The sequence below is a fragment of the Pleurodeles waltl genome, chromosome 5, assembly GCF_031143425.1.
Source record: "Pleurodeles waltl isolate 20211129_DDA chromosome 5, aPleWal1.hap1.20221129, whole genome shotgun sequence".
In the NCBI taxonomy this organism is placed as follows: domain Eukaryota; kingdom Metazoa; phylum Chordata; class Amphibia; order Caudata; family Salamandridae; genus Pleurodeles; species Pleurodeles waltl.
Window position 1 is genome coordinate 1,719,169,056 of NC_090444.1, and position 23,440 is coordinate 1,719,192,495.

The 23,440-nt window shown below is 48.3% G+C and overlaps 1 protein-coding gene across 2 annotated transcripts in view; it reads right to left on the minus strand.

The window, feature by feature from the left end:
• TDRD6 (tudor domain containing 6) overlaps positions 1-23,440 on the minus strand; it is a 1,091,010-nt gene that overhangs the window by 461,421 nt on the left and 606,149 nt on the right. For both annotated transcript variants that reach the window (XM_069236084.1, XM_069236083.1), the window contains one exon: positions 20,709-20,807. In XM_069236084.1, the coding sequence (XP_069092185.1) occupies positions 20,709-20,807 (99 nt within the window). The remainder of the gene's footprint in view (positions 1-20,708; positions 20,808-23,440) is intronic.

Below are 23,440 nucleotides of genomic sequence, written 5' to 3' on the forward strand. Positions count from 1 at the left end.
CTCTGTGGGCAGGTGGAACCCTTTCTATGGCATTCTTTCTTAGGAGGGCGAGAGCCTCCTTGCGTAGCAAGGTGAGATGAGCCGGATTGTGTTTGGTTGGTGGCAAGTGTGGTGGAGGCTGCTTGAAAAGGAGAGAATAGCCATGTTCGACAATATTGAGCACCCATTTGTCTCTTGTGATAGAGTGCCACTCGTGAAGATGAGCAATAATACTTCCCCCCACCGGAGTGGTGTACAGTGTCGAGGGAAGCGAGACTTCATTGCTTAGTGGGTGCTTTTGGAGTGGACTGTTGAGGTCTACTTGACCCTCGCTCCCTTGTGTTTCTTCGCTGAAACAGAGGGCGTCCCTGTCGTTGCTGAGACCTTTGCGACCAATGAGGGGTTTGAACCCTCTGTTGGAAAGGGCGTCTATCGTACGGTCTGTACCTCCGCCTGAAATCTTTCCTTCTTTCGAGGCCTACCGCCTTCATGGTATCCACCTCGGTCTTCATGCGGGCCATCTCTTCGTCTGCATGGGCACCGAATAGAGAATTCCCGGCAAATGGGAGATTCAGGATACGTTGTTGTGCCTCCTGTTTCAAGCCAGTGAGCCTCAGCCAGGAAGATCTCCTCGCACAGATACCATGTGCGTACCCATGAGCCGCCAAATCCGCCCCATCCGCTGCCGCGCTGATAACTTGGTTAGATACCAGGCATCCTTCCTGTAGAATCTCTTGGAAATCTTGCCTGTCTTCTCTGGGCAGTTTTTCTGTAAATCTACTGAGGGAATCCCACAGAGAACGATCGTACCTGCCCAGGAGCGCAGACGCACTAGAGACCTTCATTGCTGAAGCCGCTGTCCCGCACATCTTTCTTCCCAGAGAGTCTAAATGCCTGCTCTCTTTATCCGGGGGTACCGTGGATGAAGATGCCACCGAGTGGGTCTTTCGGGCGGCAGCTATGATCACTGAGTCTGGCGGCGGATCCTTCCTAAGGAATAAAGGGTCTTGCTCTGGAGCCTTGTACTTTTTAAGAATCCGAGCCGGGGCAGACTTAAGCGAGGCTGGGGCCAGAAAAGTGTCCATGGTCGGCTGCAACAAACCAGGCGCTAGAGGCAGCAACTTTTTCGACGCTGATCTCTGTTGTAGCGTCTCAAAGATGATTGATGAGGAGGTAGACGGTTCTGGAACCTCTATATTGAGTTTCTGCGCTCCTCTTAGCAACACCTCGTTGAAAGTGGTTATGTCATCCACTGGTGAGACTCTAGCAGGTGGTGAATCTGTAAGAGTAGGTGAGTAACGCCCGACAGAAGAACCTGATGAAGACCAAGAGGGTGATCTTCTTGAGCGCGACCTGGATCTCCGTTGAGAGCGAGATCTGCTGCGGGACGCTGTAGCCGAGCGCCTAGGCCTCGCGGTCGGCTGTCGAGGAGCTGAACGAGCCCGTTCTGCCCCGGCTGTCGGCGATGGCGTTCTTGGCGGGGAGGCAGTGGGTGAATACATTCGCGAATATTGCGAATCTGGGGAGGCCGCTGGTCTGTTGAGGCTCTCCAGCCATCTCGGAGATAGGTTGATGGGCGAGACATGCCCAGGAGATGCTCTTGACCGAGAAGAGTCGCTCGGTATGGAGACCACTGGAGACTGAGCCTTGTCTGGCGAGGGGCGATGTTCTGCTCCCTGTTGGACAGGTAAAACCTGCGTCGACGTCGATGGCTGTTTCGACGTCGAAGGACGCCCAGTCGGTTGGTCCTGCCTCGACGTTGATTGCCTCGACGTTGAGTGCCTTGACGTCGAACGGCGTTCCTTGGACCTCGACCTGCTCGCCGTCGTGTGCCTCGACGTGGAGCGATGGGAGGTTGACGGCGGATGTTTCTCGTGCCGTCGTGGAGATCTCGACGTCGTGTGTCCTGACGTCGGCGGGCGCACAGCCTTTGGCGGCGACCGGGCATGCCGGCGGTGGCTCGACGTCGATCGGCGGGCTGCCGTCGACGGAGACCTGCCCCTGCTCTGATGTTCCCTCGACGCCGTTCCCTTCGACGTCGGGTGCGTCGCCGTCGACGGCGATCTATGCCGGTGGGACGGTGGTAGCGACGACGCCGACGGTGAACAAACAGGTATTTTCCTACCTGTCGACGTCGACCGGGCCATTCTCTCCTGAGAATGGCCTTCTGGATGCCTGGGGAGTGAGGAGGACGATGTTCTTTTCCTCTCCTGAAGCCCATGAAGTCGGATCTTCTCTCTGTCTTTCAGAGTCCTCCTAGACATGTTCTTACAGTACTTACAAGTGTCAGGGCAGTGACTCTGAGGCAGGCACACTATGCACAGAGAGTGGGGATCTGACTGGGCCTTCTTCTTCCCACAAGCAGGGCATTTGACAAAAAGAGAAGGCATTTTTCTGTCAGAAAAAACCTTCCTAGCTCAGACAAAGATGTTACTTGTCGAGTGAAAAGTGAAAAAATGCTTTTTTAAAGAATTTTTCTGAGGAAAACTCAGAAAAACTGAGAGCTCAATGCTCCAGGATCCTCTCAGAAGAAGCCGGAAAAAAGAACTGACCTAACTGTGAACCAACTGTCACCTTTCCTTCACCCCTGAGGCATGGTGGGATACTGGAGGTGCTCAGGGTCTTAAAGGCACAGTGCCAAAGTTTTTATGGTTCTCCTGTGTTAACCTACATGCAGCCTATTGGCTAGGAATGCTTCATTGTTTTTCAATGCAGTTTTCTCTATTTTTTCACTAGAGTTTGCTACTGCTTACTTCCCCAAGCCTAGTTTTAGGAGCTTGGGTACTTATTTATGCTCTATTGTAGTATTTAAAAAAAAAAAAAAAAAAAAACTTCATAGAAATAAAGCATTTTAGCCTGTTTTTAACATGATAGCCTGCATGACTGTTTGTTACACATGTATAATGTGTATATATTTTATATATGCTCCGGGGTCCCCGCACAAGGGCGGGAATATTCAATGTTTATGACTATTGATGAGGATCCCCTGGAAGAGAAGTACCTTCTTTCTGGCATAGCTACCCTCCACTTTTTGCCTGTTGTTAGTGTGTTTGACTGTGTTCACTGGGATCCTGCTAACCAGGACCTCAGTGACTGGGCTCTCTCCCTGTAAATTTGGTTGCTTGGACCAAAAACACCCCACATTTGGCATACTGGTGTCCCCTTGTAAGTCCATAGTAGATGGTACCCAGGGCATTGGTACACCAAGAGTCCCCCAAGGGCTGCAGCATGTATTGTGCAACCCATTTGGGCCCATACAAACTGACTACAGGTCTGTAATTGCAGACCGTGTGAAATGGTGCATGCACCTTTCACCCCAGATAGACTGCACTCTGACCCAAGTCACCCCTAAGGTAGGCCCTTCAGCCCAAAGGCAGCATGGTTCTCAGTGTGAAGGCACCCCTGCACGTGCAGAAGCACCCCTAAAAACTCCAGTCTCCCTTTTCTGGGCTTTGTAAGTGTGAGGAACTCATCTTAAGGTATGTAGTGGACACTGGTTTCACCGAACCTAGTCATATTTGTTATCAAACATGTTGTAATCATACAACTATACCGATTCCAGTACTAGTTGCATGATACCATGTATTCTGGGAGTTCCCTACATGATTCCCCCATGTCTGTCTGTACAGCCTTGCAGGGTCTGCATGCCATCCCATGTTGCTCTGACCCCAGACACTGTCCTGCCCTCCTGTTGCTGAGCCTAACTCGGGCAGGGGAAGGTAGAACAAAGGATTTCCTGTAGAGGAGAGGTGTGACTACCTCTTCTTTAGTAATAGCGGTCTCTGGGCTGGAGTGGGGTACCTTTGAGCACCACCAGACTGCTTTGAAGGGCTCATCTGGTGCCCTCCTTGCATAAACTGCTTCACTTCCGGAGCAGACCAGCTTCCGCTCTGGCATGAATATCACATAAAGGAGAGGAAAGTGAACACATGCTGTCTAGCTCCACCCCTAGAGAGGTTCCCAGATCTCTGCCAGGTGGCCACTTGATTCTGCCATCTAGGAAATAAGATAAGGAGAGGCCCCTGGGAGCCTCTTATTGGATAGTTCAGCTGGGAAACGGCCACAGACACCTCAACATTTATTACCAGTTTGTGGATCCTGCTGTCAAACAGATTCTCCAAGGTGCTCCTTCAGATGTTGGACCGGTCTTCTTTGCAACTGAAGTCCCTCGCTGGAGCTGCTGGGCTGGAACTCCTGTGCCTCACATTAGTTTATCATTGCAAAGGCTTGTTGGCTCTTCAGTACAAAGACCTCCTAGCTCCAAGAATCCCCAGCCTCCAGAACTACACAGCTTCAAGAACATTTCCTCTGCAACTTCTACGACGTAGGCACACCTCTTTGCTGTGCTGCTGAGGCCTCCCTGCAACTCCCTGTGCCTGCTGCCAGCAGGTCCTGCTGGAGGCTCCAATGATTCCTCCTTGCTCTCCTGCTTGCTGAGGGTTGGCCCTGACTTACCTGCAAAGGCAGAGTCTCCTGGACCTTGCTGGTCTCCAAAATTCCGCAACACTCCATGCAATGCTTTCTGGCATTTGCCAAGGCTTGTTGGTGGTTCTGCTGACCACTGACCTCTCTGCAATCCAATAAGTGGTGTGGGAGAGCTTTTGGATGACTCCTGGGATCTTCCTGCATCACCTGGACTCCACAACCTCCTCAATCCTAAGGGTCCTTGGGTGGTAGTTTGGATTGGTTGGTATTTTCACATTCCATTTTTTTAAAATTTGGTTTGACCCCCTCCTCACTGGGGTCCATGGTATTTTATGCTTTTACTTACCCATTTCTGAGTATATTTTTGTATGTTCATATCTCCGGTCAGGAGATGTACCAAAGTTAGTTTAATGGTTGTTATATGATAAAGAATACATTATTTTTCTAACACTGGTGTGGTTGTTTCCCATGTGTACATCACTGACTGAACTTTGAGGTATCCAGGGGGGTGTAAAGCAGTTGCACTTCAGCCTTAGCAGCTCTCCACAGCTATCTCTTGAGAGCTCTGTTTATCTAGAACCTCTTACACTATCACTAAGGGTTGCCTGGACTCAGTACATGGTGTTTCACCTATAGGTGTACACCATATACTGAGTCAGCCTCCGCCAGTCTCTTTGCATAAGACCTCATAATATTGCAATCTAGGGGCCTTTCAAACTAGATCTTGGTGGAGCGGGTCCATCAGATTCCTGGCGCCCCAGCTAAACTGGGTGCGCCTCCACACCCCATAATAGCACGTATTTTTAAATGCTGAGACTGAGATGTTATATTGCATGCGGCTCGTAGTGCTCCACCGATCATCTATGAAAATACCACTATTGCCCTTTTTTCCAGGCTTCCCACTAGAAGTTCAAAAAAAGAGGTGCAGCTCTTTGTCAGTCAAAAAAGCCTTGAGGGCTCGAGAGTAACTACTCAAAGATCTTTCCGGCGAAGCTCAGGATAGTGGCAGACAGAAAGACCTGGCATTTCACGCATCCCCATGAAGCATGGGACGGGTTAGACAGCTTGAGGATGGTTGTAGCGACTTCGACCTGTCGCGTAGGGTCCCATTATTCAATGAGACTTCTGGGTTTCGAGTGAGAGAATAGCCTGCGGTGTGGGAGACTGAATCCGACCCACTCCAATTTGTCACTCTGACCATTGTCACTCCAATTTGGGTTTTGCTCTGGCTAACTAGCAGTGCCTCATCGCTACTAATGGGCAGGGATGATTGGTCAGCCGAGCGCATGACAAATGGTTTCTCAGGGAAGCCGTGGTCACTCAGGTCGATCCGTTTCTCTCAGTTACATTAGTTTCATATACACAATGAAAAACAGAGGCAGCTTATGTTTCAATATTTTAATGAATCGACTGCATCTTAGATAAAGCGTGAGCTGCAATAACCAAGACGACACAACACAAGATTAAAATAGTGACGGAGTGTATAGCATAGAAATAACGCTACCATCTTTCTGCAACCTTGGAAGAAGCACAGAGTGAGCAAGAATGTCTAGTTTACGAACGTAGTGCTGGCCTAGGCAAAAACAGTTAGATAGAAGAAAATAAAACAAGACCGTAAAAGTGGTTACTGTAAAAATAATAAAGCAAAGCTGAATAGAACATATCTAGGTTAAAGCGCACAGCGGCAGGCCTAGTATGCTAAAATAACTTGCATGAAGCTATAACTAAAATGGCTACACAACAGACCAGGGCTAAGACACTGATAAATGTATGCACCCGAGAGACAAGGAGAACCTGAAACTCAGCAACAATGTCCCAGAACCTCAGTGCCAACAACCCTGATGGACAACGTTCAGCAACTCTGTGGAACATGGCTCTAGACGACCCATATCCACAGGACAGACCTTCAGTACACTCGGACCCTAATATTCATAATGTGCTACTGACTCCTTATGCATCCAAAGGTACACTGCAGACGCTATGAACGTCGAGCAAATATTGATCAATGAGGCTCAACTTTGGTAAACTTTCTCCTTTATATGGAGGGGCAGGTGGATGATTGTTTAGTTCTCGTTACAGCCATCCACAGTTTCTATGCTGTTATGGGGAGACAGGTACTCTGCAGAGTTACTTGGTGGTGGTTGGGGGGAGGGGTAGGGAGAAGTGTAGGCAGCTAGAGGCCTGCCATGCAGGGAGGCAGGGAAGAAGGTTCAAATTTGGGGGTTTTGAACTTGTTTGCTTTATGTTTTTGCCATGCCAATACATTTCATGCTCACTACACCTGATATGTGATCTCCTCCCCACATGGAGAGGCTTCCCCTTACAACAACTCCTGTCAATACTTAGACAACTATACATAATATATAGATACATATGCCCCCCACTGCCCACCCAGAGGCAGAATCTGTAAGTAAGCTGCTTTCCTGGAATATAAAGGGTTTAAGGTGTAAATTAAACGTAGAGTTATCCTGCAATACATCAAAAGATATTCCCCAGATATAGCTCTCCTACAGGAGACACATCTTTAAGAGAACATTTATCTTGCCTTAGACCGGTGGGGACACCAACTGCTTGCCCACGCAGGATACACCACCGGCTCAGTGAAGTGGGTGTCCTAATGCGCAGAACGAACGAGTTACTTACCTTCGGTAACGACTTTTCTGGTGGATACATTAGCTACCTGTGGATTCCTCACCTGATGAATACTCCCATGGCGCCAGCATTTGACGGAAATCTTCTTACTAGTCTCTGCACGTCGACGAGGACGTCACTCTAGCCCACGCGACGCCGTCTGACGTCATACAGGCAATAAGAAGTCCTCGCCGACGTGCCGATGACAGTACCAACATTTTTTACGTGCATGAGAATAATAATAATAACCCAATGCAATGAAAGAGCAAAGCAAACATCTCTTAATATTGTAAATCACACAACATTGCAATAAAATAGCTGTAGATTTAATATGACCTTTTTTTTTTTTTTTTTTTATTTTTTTTTTAAAACAAATAAATATATTTATACATACGAATCATGTATATACCCAATATATATATAGATTTATATATAAATATACACATATATACAAATATCATACATGCAAAATGTATTGCAACTTTGAAGACCAAAAGGAGCACACTCAAGGATTGCTTGGAGAGACCAAAAAGGCAACGGGGAGGCGGGTGGGACCGTGAGGAATCCACAGGTAGCTAATGTATCCACCAGAAAAGTCGTTACCGAAGGTAAGTAACTCGTTCTTCTGATGGATACAACTACCTGTGGATTCCTCACCTGATGAATAGAGTCCCAAAGCAGTACCACGCCCGGCGGTGGGTGCCTAAATGGTCAAACCAAGAAATCCTGCAGCACTGACCGTGCAAAATGACCGTCCCTTCTGACCTCAGAGTCCAAACAGTAATGTTTCACAAAAGTGTGAAGGGACGACCAAGTTGCGGCCTTGCAGATGTCGACCACAGGAACACCCCTGGCCAAGGCAGAAGAGGCCGACTTAGCTCTGGTGGAGTGAGCTCTAATGCCCTCAGGCGGATCCTTCTTTGCCAAAGAGTAACAGATTTTAATGCAAAGAACAACCCACCTGGAGAGTGTTCTCTTGTGGACTGCCTTTCCTCTCCTCTTGCCCACGTATCCGACAAACAGCTGATCCTCCAGCCTGATATCCTTCATTCTGTCGATATAGAAGCTCAACGCCCTTTTTGGGTCCAGGCGATGTAGTCTTTCTTCCTCCTTTGAAGGATGAGGCGGAGGATAAAACGTGGACAAAGTGATTGTCTGAGCCAAATGGAAGGGTGAAACAACCTTCGGAAGGAAAGCAGCCTTGGTCCTCAACACCACCTTATCCCCATAAAACGTTATATAAGGGGGTTTAACCGATAAGGCCTGCAACTCACTCACTCTCCTTGCAGATGTTATAGCTACCAGGAATACTGTTTTAATAACCAAATACCTTAAGGGGCAAGAATGCATAGGCTCAAAAGGGGACCCCATAAGGAAAGTCAGGACCAAGGACAAATCCCATTGAGGCATAACGAATGGTTTTGGAGGATATTGATTCAGAAGACCTTTCAAGAATCTGAGAACAATAGGGGATTTAAATAACGATGGTTGGTCTGGAAGACAAATGAAGGCTGACAAGGCCGACAAATAACCCTTAATGGTAGCTACTGCACAACCTTTCTGCGCTAGAGACAGTGCAAAAGACAAAACATGTGACAGATGAGCATGTAAGGGATCAATCTGTCTCTCTCCACACCACATAACAAATTTAGACCACCTATTAGCGTAGATAGATTTAGTGGAGTGTCGCCTGGCCGCTAAGATAACATCCACTACATCAGGCGGGAGAGAGAAGGAACTCAGGTTGCCCCATTCAATCTCCAAGCATGTAGGTGCAGACTCTGGAGGTTGGGGTGTAAAACCTGCCCCTGCGACTGCGAGAGGAGGTCTGCCCTGAGAGGGAGACGGAGCGGAGGGCACAGTGAGAGTTGGAGAAGGTCGGAGTACCATACCCTCCTTGGCCAATCCGGAGCTATTAAGATGACTTGGGCCCGGTCTTGGCGAATTTTCCTCAACACTCGAGGAATCAAGGGTATGGGGGGAAACGCGTAAAGCAACTGGTCGCACCAGGTTATCTGAAACGCGTCCCCCAACGCTCCCTGCATCGGATACTGGAGGCTGCAGAATAACGGGCAATGCGCGTTCTCCCGAGTGGCAAACAGATCTATCCGAGGAAACCCCCACATCTGGAAGATTAAACGGACTTGATCTGGATGGAGACGCCACTCGTGGTCTGCCGAGAATTGGCGACTGAGACTGTCCGCACATACATTCAAGACCCCGGCCAGATGATTTGCCACCAAGCAAATCTGATGGTCCTTTGCCCAGGACCATAGCCGAAGAGCTTCTCTGCAGAGAAGGTACGACCCTACTCCTCCCTGTTTGTTTATGTACCACATCGTGGTAGTATTGTCCGTCAGGACCTGTACCGACTGACCACGAAGGGATGGGAGGAAGGCCTTGAGAGCCAAACGTACAGCCCGTAACTCCAACAGATTGATATGAAACACCTGTTCCTCTGGAGACCAAAGCCCTTTGATCTCCAGATCCCCCAGATGAGCTCCCCATCCTAGGGTGGAGGCATCCGTTATTACCGTGGCCACTGGTGGCGACTGCGCGAACGGCTTCCCCTGTGAAAGATTGTTGCCCGCAATCCACCACTTCAATTCCACAGCAGCATCTCTGGAGATCTTGACAGTACCTTCTAAATCTCCCTTGTGTTGAGACCACTGCCTTCGGAGGCACCACTGAAGAGCCCTCATGTGCCAGCGAGCATGCGTGACCAACAGAATGCAGGAGGCGAACAGACCGAGCAGACGAAGGACCTTGAGGACTGGAACTACCGCTCCATTTCGAAACATTGGAACCAATTCCTGAATATCTTGAATCCGCTGAGGCGGAGGAAAGGCTCGACTCAATGTTGTATCCAGTACTGCCCCTATGAACAGGAGGCGCTGAGAGGGCTCCAGGTGAGATTTGGGCACGTTCACCGAAAAGCCCAGGTCGAACAACAACTGGGTTGTTGACTGCAGATGATGCGACACAAGCTCCGGGGACTTGGCTTTGATCAACCAGTCGTCCAAGTAAGGGAATACTGCTATCCCCTTCCTTCTGAGCTCCGCCGCAACCACTGACATCACCTTTGTGAAGACTCGAGGTGCTGAAGTAAGACCAAACGGGAGGACCGCAAACTGATAGTGCTGCGACCCTACCACAAACCGGAGATACTTCCTGTGCGACTTGAGTATCGGGATATGAAAGTAAGCATCCTGCAAGTCGACAGACACCATCCAATCTTCCTTGTTCAACGCCAAAAGCACCTGTGCTAGGGTCAGCATCTTGAACTTTTCCTGTTTGAGGAACCAATTCAAGATCCTCAGATCCAGGATTGGTCTCAACTGACCATCCTTTTTGGGAATCAGGAAGTATCTTGAGTAACAACCTCGACCCTTTTCCTGCTCTGGGACCAACTCTACCGCGCCCTTTGAAAGGAGGACTTGAACCTCCTGTTCTAGCAACAGGAGGTGTTCTTCTGAACAATAAGATGGGCGGGGCGGGATGAGGGGCGGGAACTCCCGAAAGGGAAGTGCGTAGCCTTTTCCCACAATGCCGAGAACCCAAGTGTCCGTTGTGATAGACTTCCACTTGTGGAGAAAACGCTGTAATCTTCCCCCTACAGGAGAGGAGTGAGTGGGAAACGGTGGAAGCCTAAGGCTGCTTCCCCTGCTGCACCCCTCCAGAGGACGAGGAAGAGGCAGAGTGCTGTTGAGAGGCTCCTCTGGTACGGACCCCACCCCTCCCCCTCCCTCTAAATGACCTATAGGGGAGGGAAGAGGCGGGTTGCTGGAACCTCCCCCGAAAGGAAGAGGAATAAGAGCCACGCCCAAATCCCCGAAACCTCCTGAAAATTCTAGAAGAGGCAGAGGAAGAAGGAGCTTGCAGTCCTAACGATTTGGCTGTGGCTCTGCTCTCCTTAAATCGTTCCAAGGCTGAATCTGCCTTGGCTCCAAACAGTCTGTCCCCATCAAACGGGAGGTCCAGCAGGGTCGACTGCACATCCGCAGAGAACCCTGAGTTTCGGAGCCAGGCCTGTCTTCTTGCCACCACAGCCGTGCCCATCGCCCTGGCCACCGAGTCGGTCGTGTCCAGCCCAGACTGGATAATCTGGGTCGCGGCAGCCTGGGCGTCCGAGACCACATCCAAAAGACCCTGGGGAAGCTCCGTGAATGAAGACGAAATATCATCCATCAGCGCATGGATGTACCTCCCCAGAATGCACGTGGCGTTGGTGGCCTTCAACGCCAAACTGCATGACGAAAATATTTTCTTGGACTGCGCATCCAGTTTCTTGGAGTCTCTGTCTCCAGGCACCGTCGGGAAGGAACCAGGCGCTGACTTTGAGGAACAGGAGGCTTGCACCACCAAGCTCTCCGGCGTAGGGTGTCTAGAGAGAACGCCAGGGTCAGATGGTGCAGCTCGATACCTCCTGGCCACAGCCCTATGAACGGCCGAGGAAGACACCGGCTTCTTCCACACCTCCAACACCGGATCCAGCAAAGCCTCATTAAATGGCAAGAGAGGCTCAGCTGCAGCAGAGGCCGGATGCAATACCTCTGTCAGCAAATTCTGCTTTGCCTCTGCCACCGGCAAAGGCAGGTCCAAAAAGCTCGCTGCCTTCCTCACCACAGCATGAAAGGAAGCAGCCTCCTCCGTATATTCCCCTGGAGATGAAAGGTCCCACTCAGGGGAAGTGTCCAGCCCACTGGCTGTATCCAGACCATGCAGTCCGTCTCCAGAGTCCTCAATCTCTCCCTCCTCTAGGACTCGCTGGTACTCTTGCTCTTCTAAAAGACGGAGAGCACGCCTCCTCGAATGAAGTCTCTCCTCGATACGCGGAGTCGTCATGGCCTCCGCCGACGTCGAAGAACGGCGCCGATCTCCAGAAGCATCTGACGCCGCGTCCGGCGCCACAGGCAGCTTCGGCGCCGAGGCAGGAGCCGGAGGACGAGGGCAAAATCCTGACTGGGCAACCTCCGGGGCCGAAACATCCGAAGCCACCGGAGCGGCCGCCGGCACCGGCGCCGAGCCCACATTCCCAAAAGGGAGAAAGGGCGTAAAGGGTGCCGGCCGAAGAGGCGCAGGATCACCCAACGAAAAGGCCAAGGGCCCCGAAGGACCAGCCGGAGCAGCTCCTGGAGCCATCTGCTGAAAGATGGTATACATCGCATTAAGAAACGCGGTACTATCGGCTCCAGGAGTGGGAAAAGCCGGATACTGGGGTGCCTGGATCGAGGGCGACCCCGACGCCGGCCTCGACGTCTGCGACGCCGGAGAAAACACAAGAGGCTGCACCACCTCAATCACTGACGCCTGACCAGGTGAAGTCGGTGACGCCGGAGAGGGCAACGGCGTCGATGGATGCGGCGTGACCGTGGGGCTGACCTCCCAAGTCCTCCGACGCCGAGCCGAAGGTGACCTCGAACGAGACTCCTTGCTGGAGTGACGTCGTGAGTCTCTACGGCGCCGGGAGTCTCGATGACGCCGGTGAGACCTTGGCGAAGAAGACTTCTTATGATGTTTCTCCTTCTTCTTTGACTTTGCCATAAATAACTTGGCCTCGCGCTCTTTGAGGGCCTTCGGATTCATGTGTTGACATGAATCGCAAGTCGAGACGTCGTGGTCGGAGCTCAAACACCATAGACAGTCGGAGTGAGGATCTGTAACTGACATCTTGCCCCCACACTCTCGACAGGGCTTGAAACCCGACTTCCTCTGAGACATTGTTACCGCAGAGAAGACTACGCAGCAGACAATACACTGTAACCACGAAGGTAACAGTAACTCCCTCGAAGATAACCGTTTCGAATGCACGGAAAAAAGGGAACTGTCATCGGCACGTCGGCGAGGACTTCTTATTGCCTGTATGACGTCAGACGGCGTCGCGTGGGCTAGAGTGACGTCCTCGTCGACGTGCAGAGACTAGTAAGAAGATTTCCGTCAAATGCTGGCGCCATGGGAGTATTCATCAGGTGAGGAATCCACAGGTAGTTGTATCCATCAGAAACTGGCACTTAATGTCCAACACGTTTGGCTGGACTCCCATGTGGGAAATAGGAGGATAACCTGATCCACATTATTTCTGTATACGCTCCTCCATGCTTGCGTGAAAACACATTCCAGGATTTAAGTGCACTACTCCACCACCTTTTTTTTACTGATGGGAAGGGACTTTAATATAGCACTAGATGACGAGATATATCATTTACACCCTAGACTAACTGGAAACTCCCGTCGTCCATTGACAGACTTTCTATCAGCTCTTGGTCTCATGGATGTTTGGCGCTCCCACAACCCAACAAGGCAATACACATTTTATCCAGGGGCTCATTGTAGCTTCTCCCGCATTGACGATATTCTCACTCTGGCGTACTACACTCCCCATTTTAGTGAAGTCCTTCATCTAGCTAGAGGAACCTGGGACCACTCTACTCTGTGGGCGATACATGGCCTACCAACTTAGCAGGACCACTGAGGAATAACACTCAATCATTGGTATCTTAATATGCCCCATATACGAGAAGAGCTCAGGGAGGCTACGGAAACTTATTTTGCTGAAAACGAGGGTTCAGTGGACTGAGCACACACCATCTGGGAGGCTTACATGACCGTGATAAAGGGACAGGGTTTATCGTTAACTGGAGGGCACAAAAAAGTTATGAGGGCACAACTGGAGGCGTTAGAACATGAAATTGGAGAGCTAGAAGCCAAACTTGCCGCTCAAGCGCACCAGAGTATCCCACACACAAACCTGAAACAAAAAACCCGGGGACACGGCATAAAATGCTGCCAAGGCTGGTCACCTGGCGACCCAATACTGCTTTTATGGAATGCAAACAGAGCTGGGAAACTCCTAGCACGGCTCAACAAACGAGAAAGAGAGAATCTCTGGGTCCCAAAAATACGTACATACACAGGCAGGAGAGTAAAAGGGCGACAGAAGGTGGCAAATGCCTTCTCAACTTCCTATGCCAAACTGTATTACCCAGCTGCTCTCACTATAGCAGAAGTCCCCTCCTGTGAGTTGTTGGCCGACCTATGACTCCCCAGTTTATCTGATGTGGACAGAGCACTCAGAGAAAGAGCTCACTGAAAATGAATTAGTATGGACAATACGTGAGTTGAACTCAGATAAAGCAGAGAGACCCAACAGGATCCCCACTGAACTGTGTAAACTAAGGGCTGCAAAGATCATCCTGCATCTGCTCGATGTACAAGAAAATTCTCGAATCGGGAGCCCTCGGCAGAGACTAGCCTACCATAGAGATGGTAAGCCACCTGATACAAGTAATCATGACCCTCATTCACCCTGATCAATCTATGTCAGGAAGAAACACTGCTCGTAACTTGTGGCGACTCCACAGTGTCTTGGGCCAAGCTGCCAATTTGCAAGAAGATGCCCTTGTGCTTTCACTAAGAAGCAGGAATGCCTGACATTGTTGAGTGGCTGTACACGATTGAGGTGTTACATAAAGATGGGCTTTGTCTCATCATATACATATTGAATAAAACTCCTCTATGCAGAACCCTTGGCCCAGGTCATAGTAAACGGTGATGTCCCTCCTACATTCCAGATCCAACATAGCACCCGACAGCGATGTCTGCTCTCTCACTTAATTTTTGCCCTTATTTTGGAGCCCCTTGCTGCCTGGATGAGACAAGGCCCTCTGACTCGAGGGTTCCAATGGACAGATGATTGGGAAGATAAAATCTTTATGCGGATGACATTATGCTCTATTATCCAGTCCAACACTCATTCTGGATCGGATTAAGCACATTAACCATGTTGGCGCATACTCGGGCTACACTATTAACTGGAAGAAGTCACTGATATATGTCCTCCACAGGGTAGTACGGCATTTGCCCCGTGACTGGCTAGAGTAGTCAGAGACGGCTTCCGGTATCTGGGTATATAGGTAACCAACAGCCCCCAACAGGTTCTATGTTAACCTGAAACCACCGCTTGCACGCCTCAGACAATATGTCCAACAGAGGAGAGCACAGCCCCTCTCGCTGCTTGGAAGGGCAGCCTGGTTCAAAATGATGGCATTGCCACGCTATCTTTACAAACTACGCAATACACCCTATCTAGTTCCTAATTCATACTAAAAAATATGGAGCTCCACCACAAATAGCCTTCCAAAAGTTAACAAGAGGTTGGTATGTCAGTGGTATTGCCCTACCCGACATTCTGAAATACTACTGGGCAGCACAGTTAACGGCAACTAACCACTGTGTGCAGCTTCTAAAAAGCGAGCCCGCGTACCCGATGGATAGACTTGCAATGCTCCTAGGGGGTGGGGGGCTCGTCATACAAGGGCCCTGTATGGTGAACTGAGGCATTCTGCTTTTAAGGGCACACCAGTGACACAGAGCAGCTGGCACACATCTTTCTGTACACTTGGATGGAGAGACAAAACCCAAGCCACCCCACGGTGGGGGACAGCCAGTATAGGTACTTTAGGAATGCAACCTAGTTTCTGTAGTTGGGAGCTTACTGATCTGTTGAGAATGAGGGGGATCTCTGGATGTGGGGGGAGTCATCCCTTTTGCTGACCTTCAGAGTGAATACCAATTAGCACCTACTGAAGCCTACCATTACCTACATGTACGACATGCACTGTAGACTGCATTACCAGCAGGCACGGTGCTTCCTGAAGCCTCCACACTAGAAGATGGATTTCGAGCAATCTATTTCATTTACCTATCAAAAAATAAATAACTCACCTGACACCCTGGTTTATATCAGGGCACAATAGGAGCAACATCTTGAAGGTCTTCAAGATGACGAGTGGCCAGAGGCCTTAACATCCCCTAGGGAGATAGCCATTCAGTCCAGATTTCGATTTGTACAACTTAAATAATTACATAAGTCCTATTACTCAAGCACTAACTTAGCAAAAAGGGGCAGGGCAAAAATGGGCAGGGCAAGAATGGACAATGCCATAGACTGTGGTCAGACTGGCATATTTTTTCATATTACAGGGAACTGCCCCGTGATGCAACACTATAGGACAGATGTGGTCAATTATGCCAATAGGGTGTGTGGCTGTAACAAGCAGCCTACGGCCAAATGGTGCCTCCTTAACATCAGGGACACATCGGACTTAACTCTTGTGGAAAGCATTTGGATAACACTGGGATTGATGGTGGGCAAGCAAACCATTGCACATTTGGAGGGGGTGGAACGGAGGGGGGGGGGGCAGGCAGAAAGGAAGGTGGAAATGGCGTTGCTCTGGAGGAGGGCAGAGGACGCACGGAGTCAGGAACAGGACTGGTGTTTTTGTCATGCTTCTTAGGAGGTGAAGGGGACACCAGGGCTTCCTCAAAGCTAAGATGTCTCTTTGAAGGTAGAGTGTCTGGCGCCACAGGTTGCATGAGTATTCAGTCATCTGTAGGTAGACAGCAATCTGCCTCCATCATGCTTCAAGTTTGCTGTGCAATTTCTGGAGGACTGGTTAGATTGATGATTTCACAGTCAGCACCGAATGTTACGGCGCAGACTTAGGTTTCGCTACGGACTTCTTCGGATCCAACACTCAAATCCGCGTCAGGGACAGGCTGCACCGAGAACATTCGATCCAGTATTTTCTTTGATGTTGAGCCAAAGTTAGACACTGTCTCAAGTCACAAACAAAGCAACTGCTATGTTATGGGATTCACAAATCTAAAGGCAACGGCAGTAAGGAGATGTAGTATTCTGTAGTCACAAAGACTGTCCCTGTAGTGGTGCTCTCTTTATACCATCACCCTGCCACCACGGGTGTTGCATCCGTTCTGGAACAAGGCCCCGCTCGAAAAACTTATAGAAAGATGGTACCAAAGCACACAAAGTCCAAGCAATTATGATGAATACACAGCCAAAAAAACTATCAGCAGTAGAGATGACCAACATTTTTTTTCCCCTCAAGGCTTATAGGTCAATGTAAAATCCTATCCGTGCAGTACTCTTAACAACAATGAAGGCAAAAATTCTGATGTCTATTGTTCAGTTCCAACACAATGTACACACAGAGTCCGACAAAGTCACAGTGTAATATTTAAGGCCATGATATGCCTCGAGCTTAAAGTCCTTCACCAACAACAGTAGTTTCCAAAGCATCTGGTTGGTTTAGACCAGGGCCCGAAGGCAGTAGTTGCCCAGAAGCCTGCCTCTGATTATCCAGAGCAGCTGAAAGCACCTTGTGGGGTGGAACCTCAGAGCACTGTTGAGGAGGAGCTGTATTCACGACCTGATCAGTTGGTGGGAGGTTTTCTATCTCAAGGTTGGAGCCAGAACTTTCTTAGGATGAGAAAGCCTTCTTCTCTGCGCCAAAGGCTATGTATGATGTTCCCCCTCGAGGTTTTGGGTGCCGAAAAAGATGGGTTATCTTCACCACTCCTGCACAACATCGAGTCTATGGGGCTGGCAGTCTTGAAGAGCCTTTTTTGACCGGAATGACTAGCAAATGGCGCAAGAGGCCTCATCATGCTTGGGTGGCAAAGATTACAGACGTGGCAGAGGCCAGACCAGGGGAATTTCGCATGACACCAAGGGCAATATTGAAAAGTTGTCAGTTCCATCACAGGCGAGGTACGGCGAGAGCAGACTGAAGGGAAGGGAAAGAGACCCTGACGAGCGAGGCCCCACTAAGGGCCAGAGTCAGCCAGAGTACAGTCCCAGACAAGAGTATAGGCATTGACAATAAACAACAAGCATTTTCAATGCAACGGGTCTCGCATTTGTTCGAGTTAAAGCTATTAGCGTTGTAAAGCAACACAGTGTATCTACCCGCAGATGGATGAATGGTGGAGATGGTTTATTCTCCACTCCCACCCTCAGAAGCGTTTGGTATAGAGTGCTTGAGCAGAGGGGGTGGGCAGGGCTCTCTATCTGGCACCAAGGAATGGGTGAAGCATGCACGTCTTAAGAGGGACTACGCGGGAGCGTTAAAAAGCCCATTGGGGGCACTATATTACACATGCGGACACTGCAGACTTATGTGATTGAGTCAACTTTTCACCAGCGATTTTGACATTTCTCACTATTGTTTTACTTTTTCCCCACTCACAACAGCCCTCAATAGAATACTGGAAGTCTCTCTCTCCTTAGAATACTAGAAGTCCCAGGACAAACAATTCACCTGCTATAACGCCGCACTTGTGCGCTATACCAATGCTTAACAACATTAGCACATATTTCTCTTGAATAATGCCAAATGTGGACATACGTGCTGCACCCTTGTTTCCAAGTAAACATGTGGCTCCAACAGAGGTGCATCACATTGACTAGGAGGAGGTTACTGCTAATAGATGGATTTCTATAAAAAGTTTGTTGTCAAATTCCTGCCAGCTTTGAAGCGCTTTAAAGTAAAGGCTGTCACCAGTGAACATGGACTAGAGTATGGAGGAGTACAGGGAAGATGCACTTTTTATTCACATCAGCAGCACATGGACAAGTGCCCAATGGAAAACCACACAAGGAGCCCACTCCATGCAATGAAAAGTGCAAACAACACAGCATAGCTCCAAGAAGCCACCTCTTTGACAGATGCTGAGCTATTAAAATATATCAAAGTAAAATCGGTTTTCATGTTAATCTAATCTCTTGTGCATAGTTCCAAGCAAGCCTGTGCGAGGCCACTCAGAGCGCTTCTTCGCAGTTATTTAAAAGAACCGTTTTTAGTACTTTTTGTTGCCTCGAGTAGTAAACAAACAGATTCAAGCTTATTTCACTTAGTAGAGACGATGTCTAGGCTCACTGCATTTGGGAGAAATAACTCAGTATATTATTGATCTTTAAATGCGTCTTATTTTTTCACTTTGTACTCCTCTGGCTGTTGGAGGAGGAGAGGGAAGCAAGCAGACAAGGGCTTTTGATTGTAAAGGATAAATTAGTTCCCATGGAAAGTGAGGCGAGGGAGGGGTTGGGGCAGAGGGGCGCGTGGGGCTCGGCAGCCAAGACTTGCTTTGTGGCTAAGTGCTCACAATGCTTGGAGATTTATAAATTTGCACAAAAAGCTTTCAGGCTCGGCCTTGCTGGCGGCTGAGATAAGCTGAACTTTTAATGTGAACACCACAGCATCAGACTTTCCCTCCGCTACTGTAAAAGCAAAAGAGTTCTGTAAAAATAACACGTTTTGGTTTGGTTTTGGATGAAATGAGGGAAGCGACATGCTACTATATATGTCACTTGGGGCTAGCAGTTTCTTTCTGTAGTTTTTGAGACAAGAGGGCAGCCGACGCTCACAGAAAGAAGTCACAAGCTCGCAGTGCAATGTCGAGGCACCTAAATACTTTGAGTGGGTTCGTTTTCATTATTCATAGGATCTCCGTGGGGAAATAGGTGACTGCTACTCACTTCAGTGTGACTATGCAAGATGGGACTGAAAACATCAAGGACGCCAATGACAGACTGGCCCGAGGCTTTACATACCAGAGTCCTTGCAGTACCAATGCCCAAGCTGTGAGGCACCGTGCTGATAGCCATGCAGAAACAAAAGAAAACTAGGGTATCGCATTTGTCGGAGTTACAGCTGTTCAGTTGTAAACTCCCAACCGGATTTTAATTGCATTAATTTTTTTTTAAAAAAACAGCGCGATAGCGCTGCTACAGTTCACACTAATACCTAGAGGAAAAAGTGCAATTAACTGAGTAACAATGTCGATAGTCTGGGAAGCGCTCGACTTCTGCCCAGCGAGATCGCACTGCAAAAACAGAGAAAAAGTAGTCCACACCCAGCGAGCCTCGCATGTTTTCTGTACTTGGTCGCTGCGCTCGAGGAGGGTCCAACCACCGGAAAAGGTATGACCTATGCGTGCCTTACACTAATCAAAAGAAGCGGATTCTAACAGGCAAGCCAACTTGCCAATGAAAGACACTGACATGACGTCGACGGGGCTCCGAGCCCTTTTGTAATACCTAAAGCGTCTTGCTAGCGATACCGCATGCGACACAGGCTCGACCCTAAAAAGGGGAAACCCAATATATCAATGGAGGGAGAAGAACCATGAAGATCAAAAAGAACACCGCAACTGAGTTGATCCAGCGTATGGGAGCACACATCCAAACCAGATGGCAGAAAAAAATTAATCCAATATAGAAACTTATGATGATGCACATTGTAAGTCAGAGGAGTAATCACAGTACCTTGTGACTAAAGAAGTATTCTTCCAACAAAAAAAGATTGCACACATCCGAGCCCAACACTAGATGGCAGGAGTACGCACAGCATGTGTATCTACAGCCACATATACCTTGAACAAATGATTTCTTGCATCAACCAGGTAAGTGTCTGATCCTTTTCCCAATAGGAAAGTTTGTCCATAAAATAGCAGATATGGTCCACGTACCTTTGTAAAAATATAGTACTTCTCCTCCTGAGGGATGTGTCCTACTTCTCAGATGATAGAACCCCAAAATATGGTGACATGCCAGAGCAGCTGTGATGTTAGAATTCATAAGTACTCAAATAGAAAAACAACTGTGTGCACAAAGGAACAAAGCTAGACATGAACACATGCACTCTTGATTTCATAGAGACAAAAGTCTTATGCTGTGAAAAACTGTTGTACTATCGCCTGCGAGGAATTATGTCATAATATAGACGAAGAGTATTGAATAATAGTGGACACAGAAAAAAACATTAAAGTAAAGGAATTAAAATGTGTAAAGCACCTTAATTTTCACACCCTACCTTGTTTCTCGGTAAACTCCGCAGTGTTTGCATATTCAGAAACGCTGCAGGCACCGGTCAGCTGATTTTCAACATCCATAACTGTGCTTTCATCAGTCACTATTTGAATGAATACAAGAAAATACATGCATCAGAAGCAAAAGCTGCAACATGGGAAACGGTTAAAGGCAATCTTTGTGCAAATATCTGGTATTTAAACGTTGACAATAGATGAATAGGTTATTTAACAGGTCAACAAAAAAGGGTCAAGGGGGATAGGTGTGGGGACAAGGGTTAGATTCAATTTAAATAGGTAATTTGCCTATTGTGATTTTGTATACTTTGCTCTGAAGTTCATTTGAGAATTTCAGATGGTAAATATTCTCGAAGAATTCAGCAATTCGCGTGGCAACTGATTTGCAACAAAGAAAGTTACTTAATTGCAATCCTAGTTCTCGAACAGGTGTTCCTGAATTCAGCAGAAGGTATATATTTCAATAAAGATTTCAAACTGGAAGCAAATAAAACATACCTGTAAAAGGTAATATTATCTGCCCTTTTTAGGAGACCATCAGCCAAATAAAATTTAGACAGACGTGTGAAAATAGTAGCACTAAATGATTAAAAGTAAACATAAGCAGGAAATGAACGAAAACTATGTACTCACAAGTAATGTTAGCAAAGGTAAATAACTTACTTCTTATGGAGACATATTCCTGCAAATTGCTCATCTTAAAAATGAGTCCCAACGCAATACCCCTCAAAAGGAGGGAAGGTTGTAGAGCCAATTTACCAAGGAAGGTGTGCAGTATAGCCCTGGCAAAGCATACGTAACAACGCATGGACTTTAAAGCAGCAATGTTTAGTACACATATAAAGGGTTGGCCATCTGGCACCCAAGCACATGCATTTTTCACATACTAATACTTTTCTTCACAACAGTGAAAAAGTCAGGGTTTTGTCCCAATAGCAGACACTTGAAGGATTCTGATCTGTAGCAGAAGCCATGGCCCCAGTGGAGTCGGCACCAGTGTCTTTCTTGACCAAGGCAGAGTATTTTGTTATACACTGGTTTATCTTAAGCAAAATGCCACATTTTGTCGGTAGCCTTGCCTTTCCTGGCGCTGGTAACTTTAGTTGCAGTATGAGAGCATGCTTGGGATTCAATCTAAGTGACTATTCTCCTTGGTAAGACAAGCGGGTTGGTGGAAAAGTTCTAACAGTGATAAAACTGAACCCTATTGAAGGCAAAAACCACCTGGGCACGAATGCCGGGCAGATACACAAGACCAACATGATCAGGCTAAAAAAAACAATTAAAAAACAACAACTTTGAAAGACAGACAAAAAGTGTATGAAGTGCTCCACACTACCTGTAGCTATTACTGCAACTAACAATACTGTTGTAATACTAGAATAGAAAGACATCACAGAAGATCTGCATTTAAGAGTGGATGTTTTACTTGAGAACTGAAAAATAGAAAGAAGACAAAAGTGCAATAGATGTGGACATCACGATGATGGACATACGATAATGCCACTGTTGGCATGGTCACCCCCCACTTTTTGCCTAGTGTTGATGCCAGTTTTGATTGGAAGTGTGCTGGGACACTGCTAACCAGGCCCCAGCACCAGTGTTCTTTCCCTAAAACTGTACCTTTGTTTCCACAAGTGGTACAGCCCTGCCACAAGATAAGTACCCTTGTAAAAGGTACCCTCGTACCAAGGGCCCTGTGGCCAGGGAAGGTCTCTAAGGGCTGCAGCATGTATTATGCCACCCTCAGGACCCCTCACTCAGTACATTCACACTGCTTTGCAGCTTGAGTATGCTAGTAGGGAGAAAAGACAAAGTTGACATGGCACTCCCCTCAGAGTGACAAGCCCACAAACCACTGTCTGTGCCATAGGTAAGTCACCCCTCTAGCAGGCCTCACAGCCCTAAGTCAGGGTGCACTATACCACAGGTGAGGGCATAGCTGCATGAGCAATATGCCCCTACAGTGTCTAAGTCAATTCTTAGGCATTGTAAATGCAGTGTAGCCATATTAAGTATATGGTCTGGGAGTTTGTCATAACGAACTCCACAGCTCCATAATGTCTTCAAAGAATAATGGGAAGTTTGGTATCAAACTTCTCAGCACAATAAACCTACACTGATGCCAATATGGGATTTATTGAAAAATGCACCCAGAGGACGTCTAAGAAATGCTCCCTGAATACCAACCCGACTTCTAGTGTGGGGATGACTAGTTTCTGCCAGCCTGCCACAACCAGACGAGTTGCTGGCCACATGGGGAGAGTGCCTTTGTCACTCTGTGGCCAGGAACAAAGCCTGCACTGGGTGGAGGTGCTTATCACCTCCCCCTGCAGGAACAGTAACACCTGGCGGTGAGCCTAAAGGCTCACCCCTTTTGTTACAGCACCACAGGACATCCCAGCTAGTGGAGATGCCTGCTCCTCCGGCCGCTGCCCCCACTTTTGGCGGCAAGGCTGGAGGAGATAATTAGAAAAACAAGGAGGAGTCACCCACCAGTCAGGACAGCCCTTAAGGTGCCCTGAGCTGAGGAGACCCCTACCTTTAGAAATCCTCCATCTTAGTTTTGGAGGATTCCTCCAATAGGATTAGGGATGTGCCCCCCTCCCCTCAAGGAGGAGGCACAAAGAGGGTGTAGCCACCCTCCAGGACAGTAGTCATTGGCTACTGCCCTCCCAGACCTAAACACACCCCTAAATTTAGTATTTAGGGGCACCCC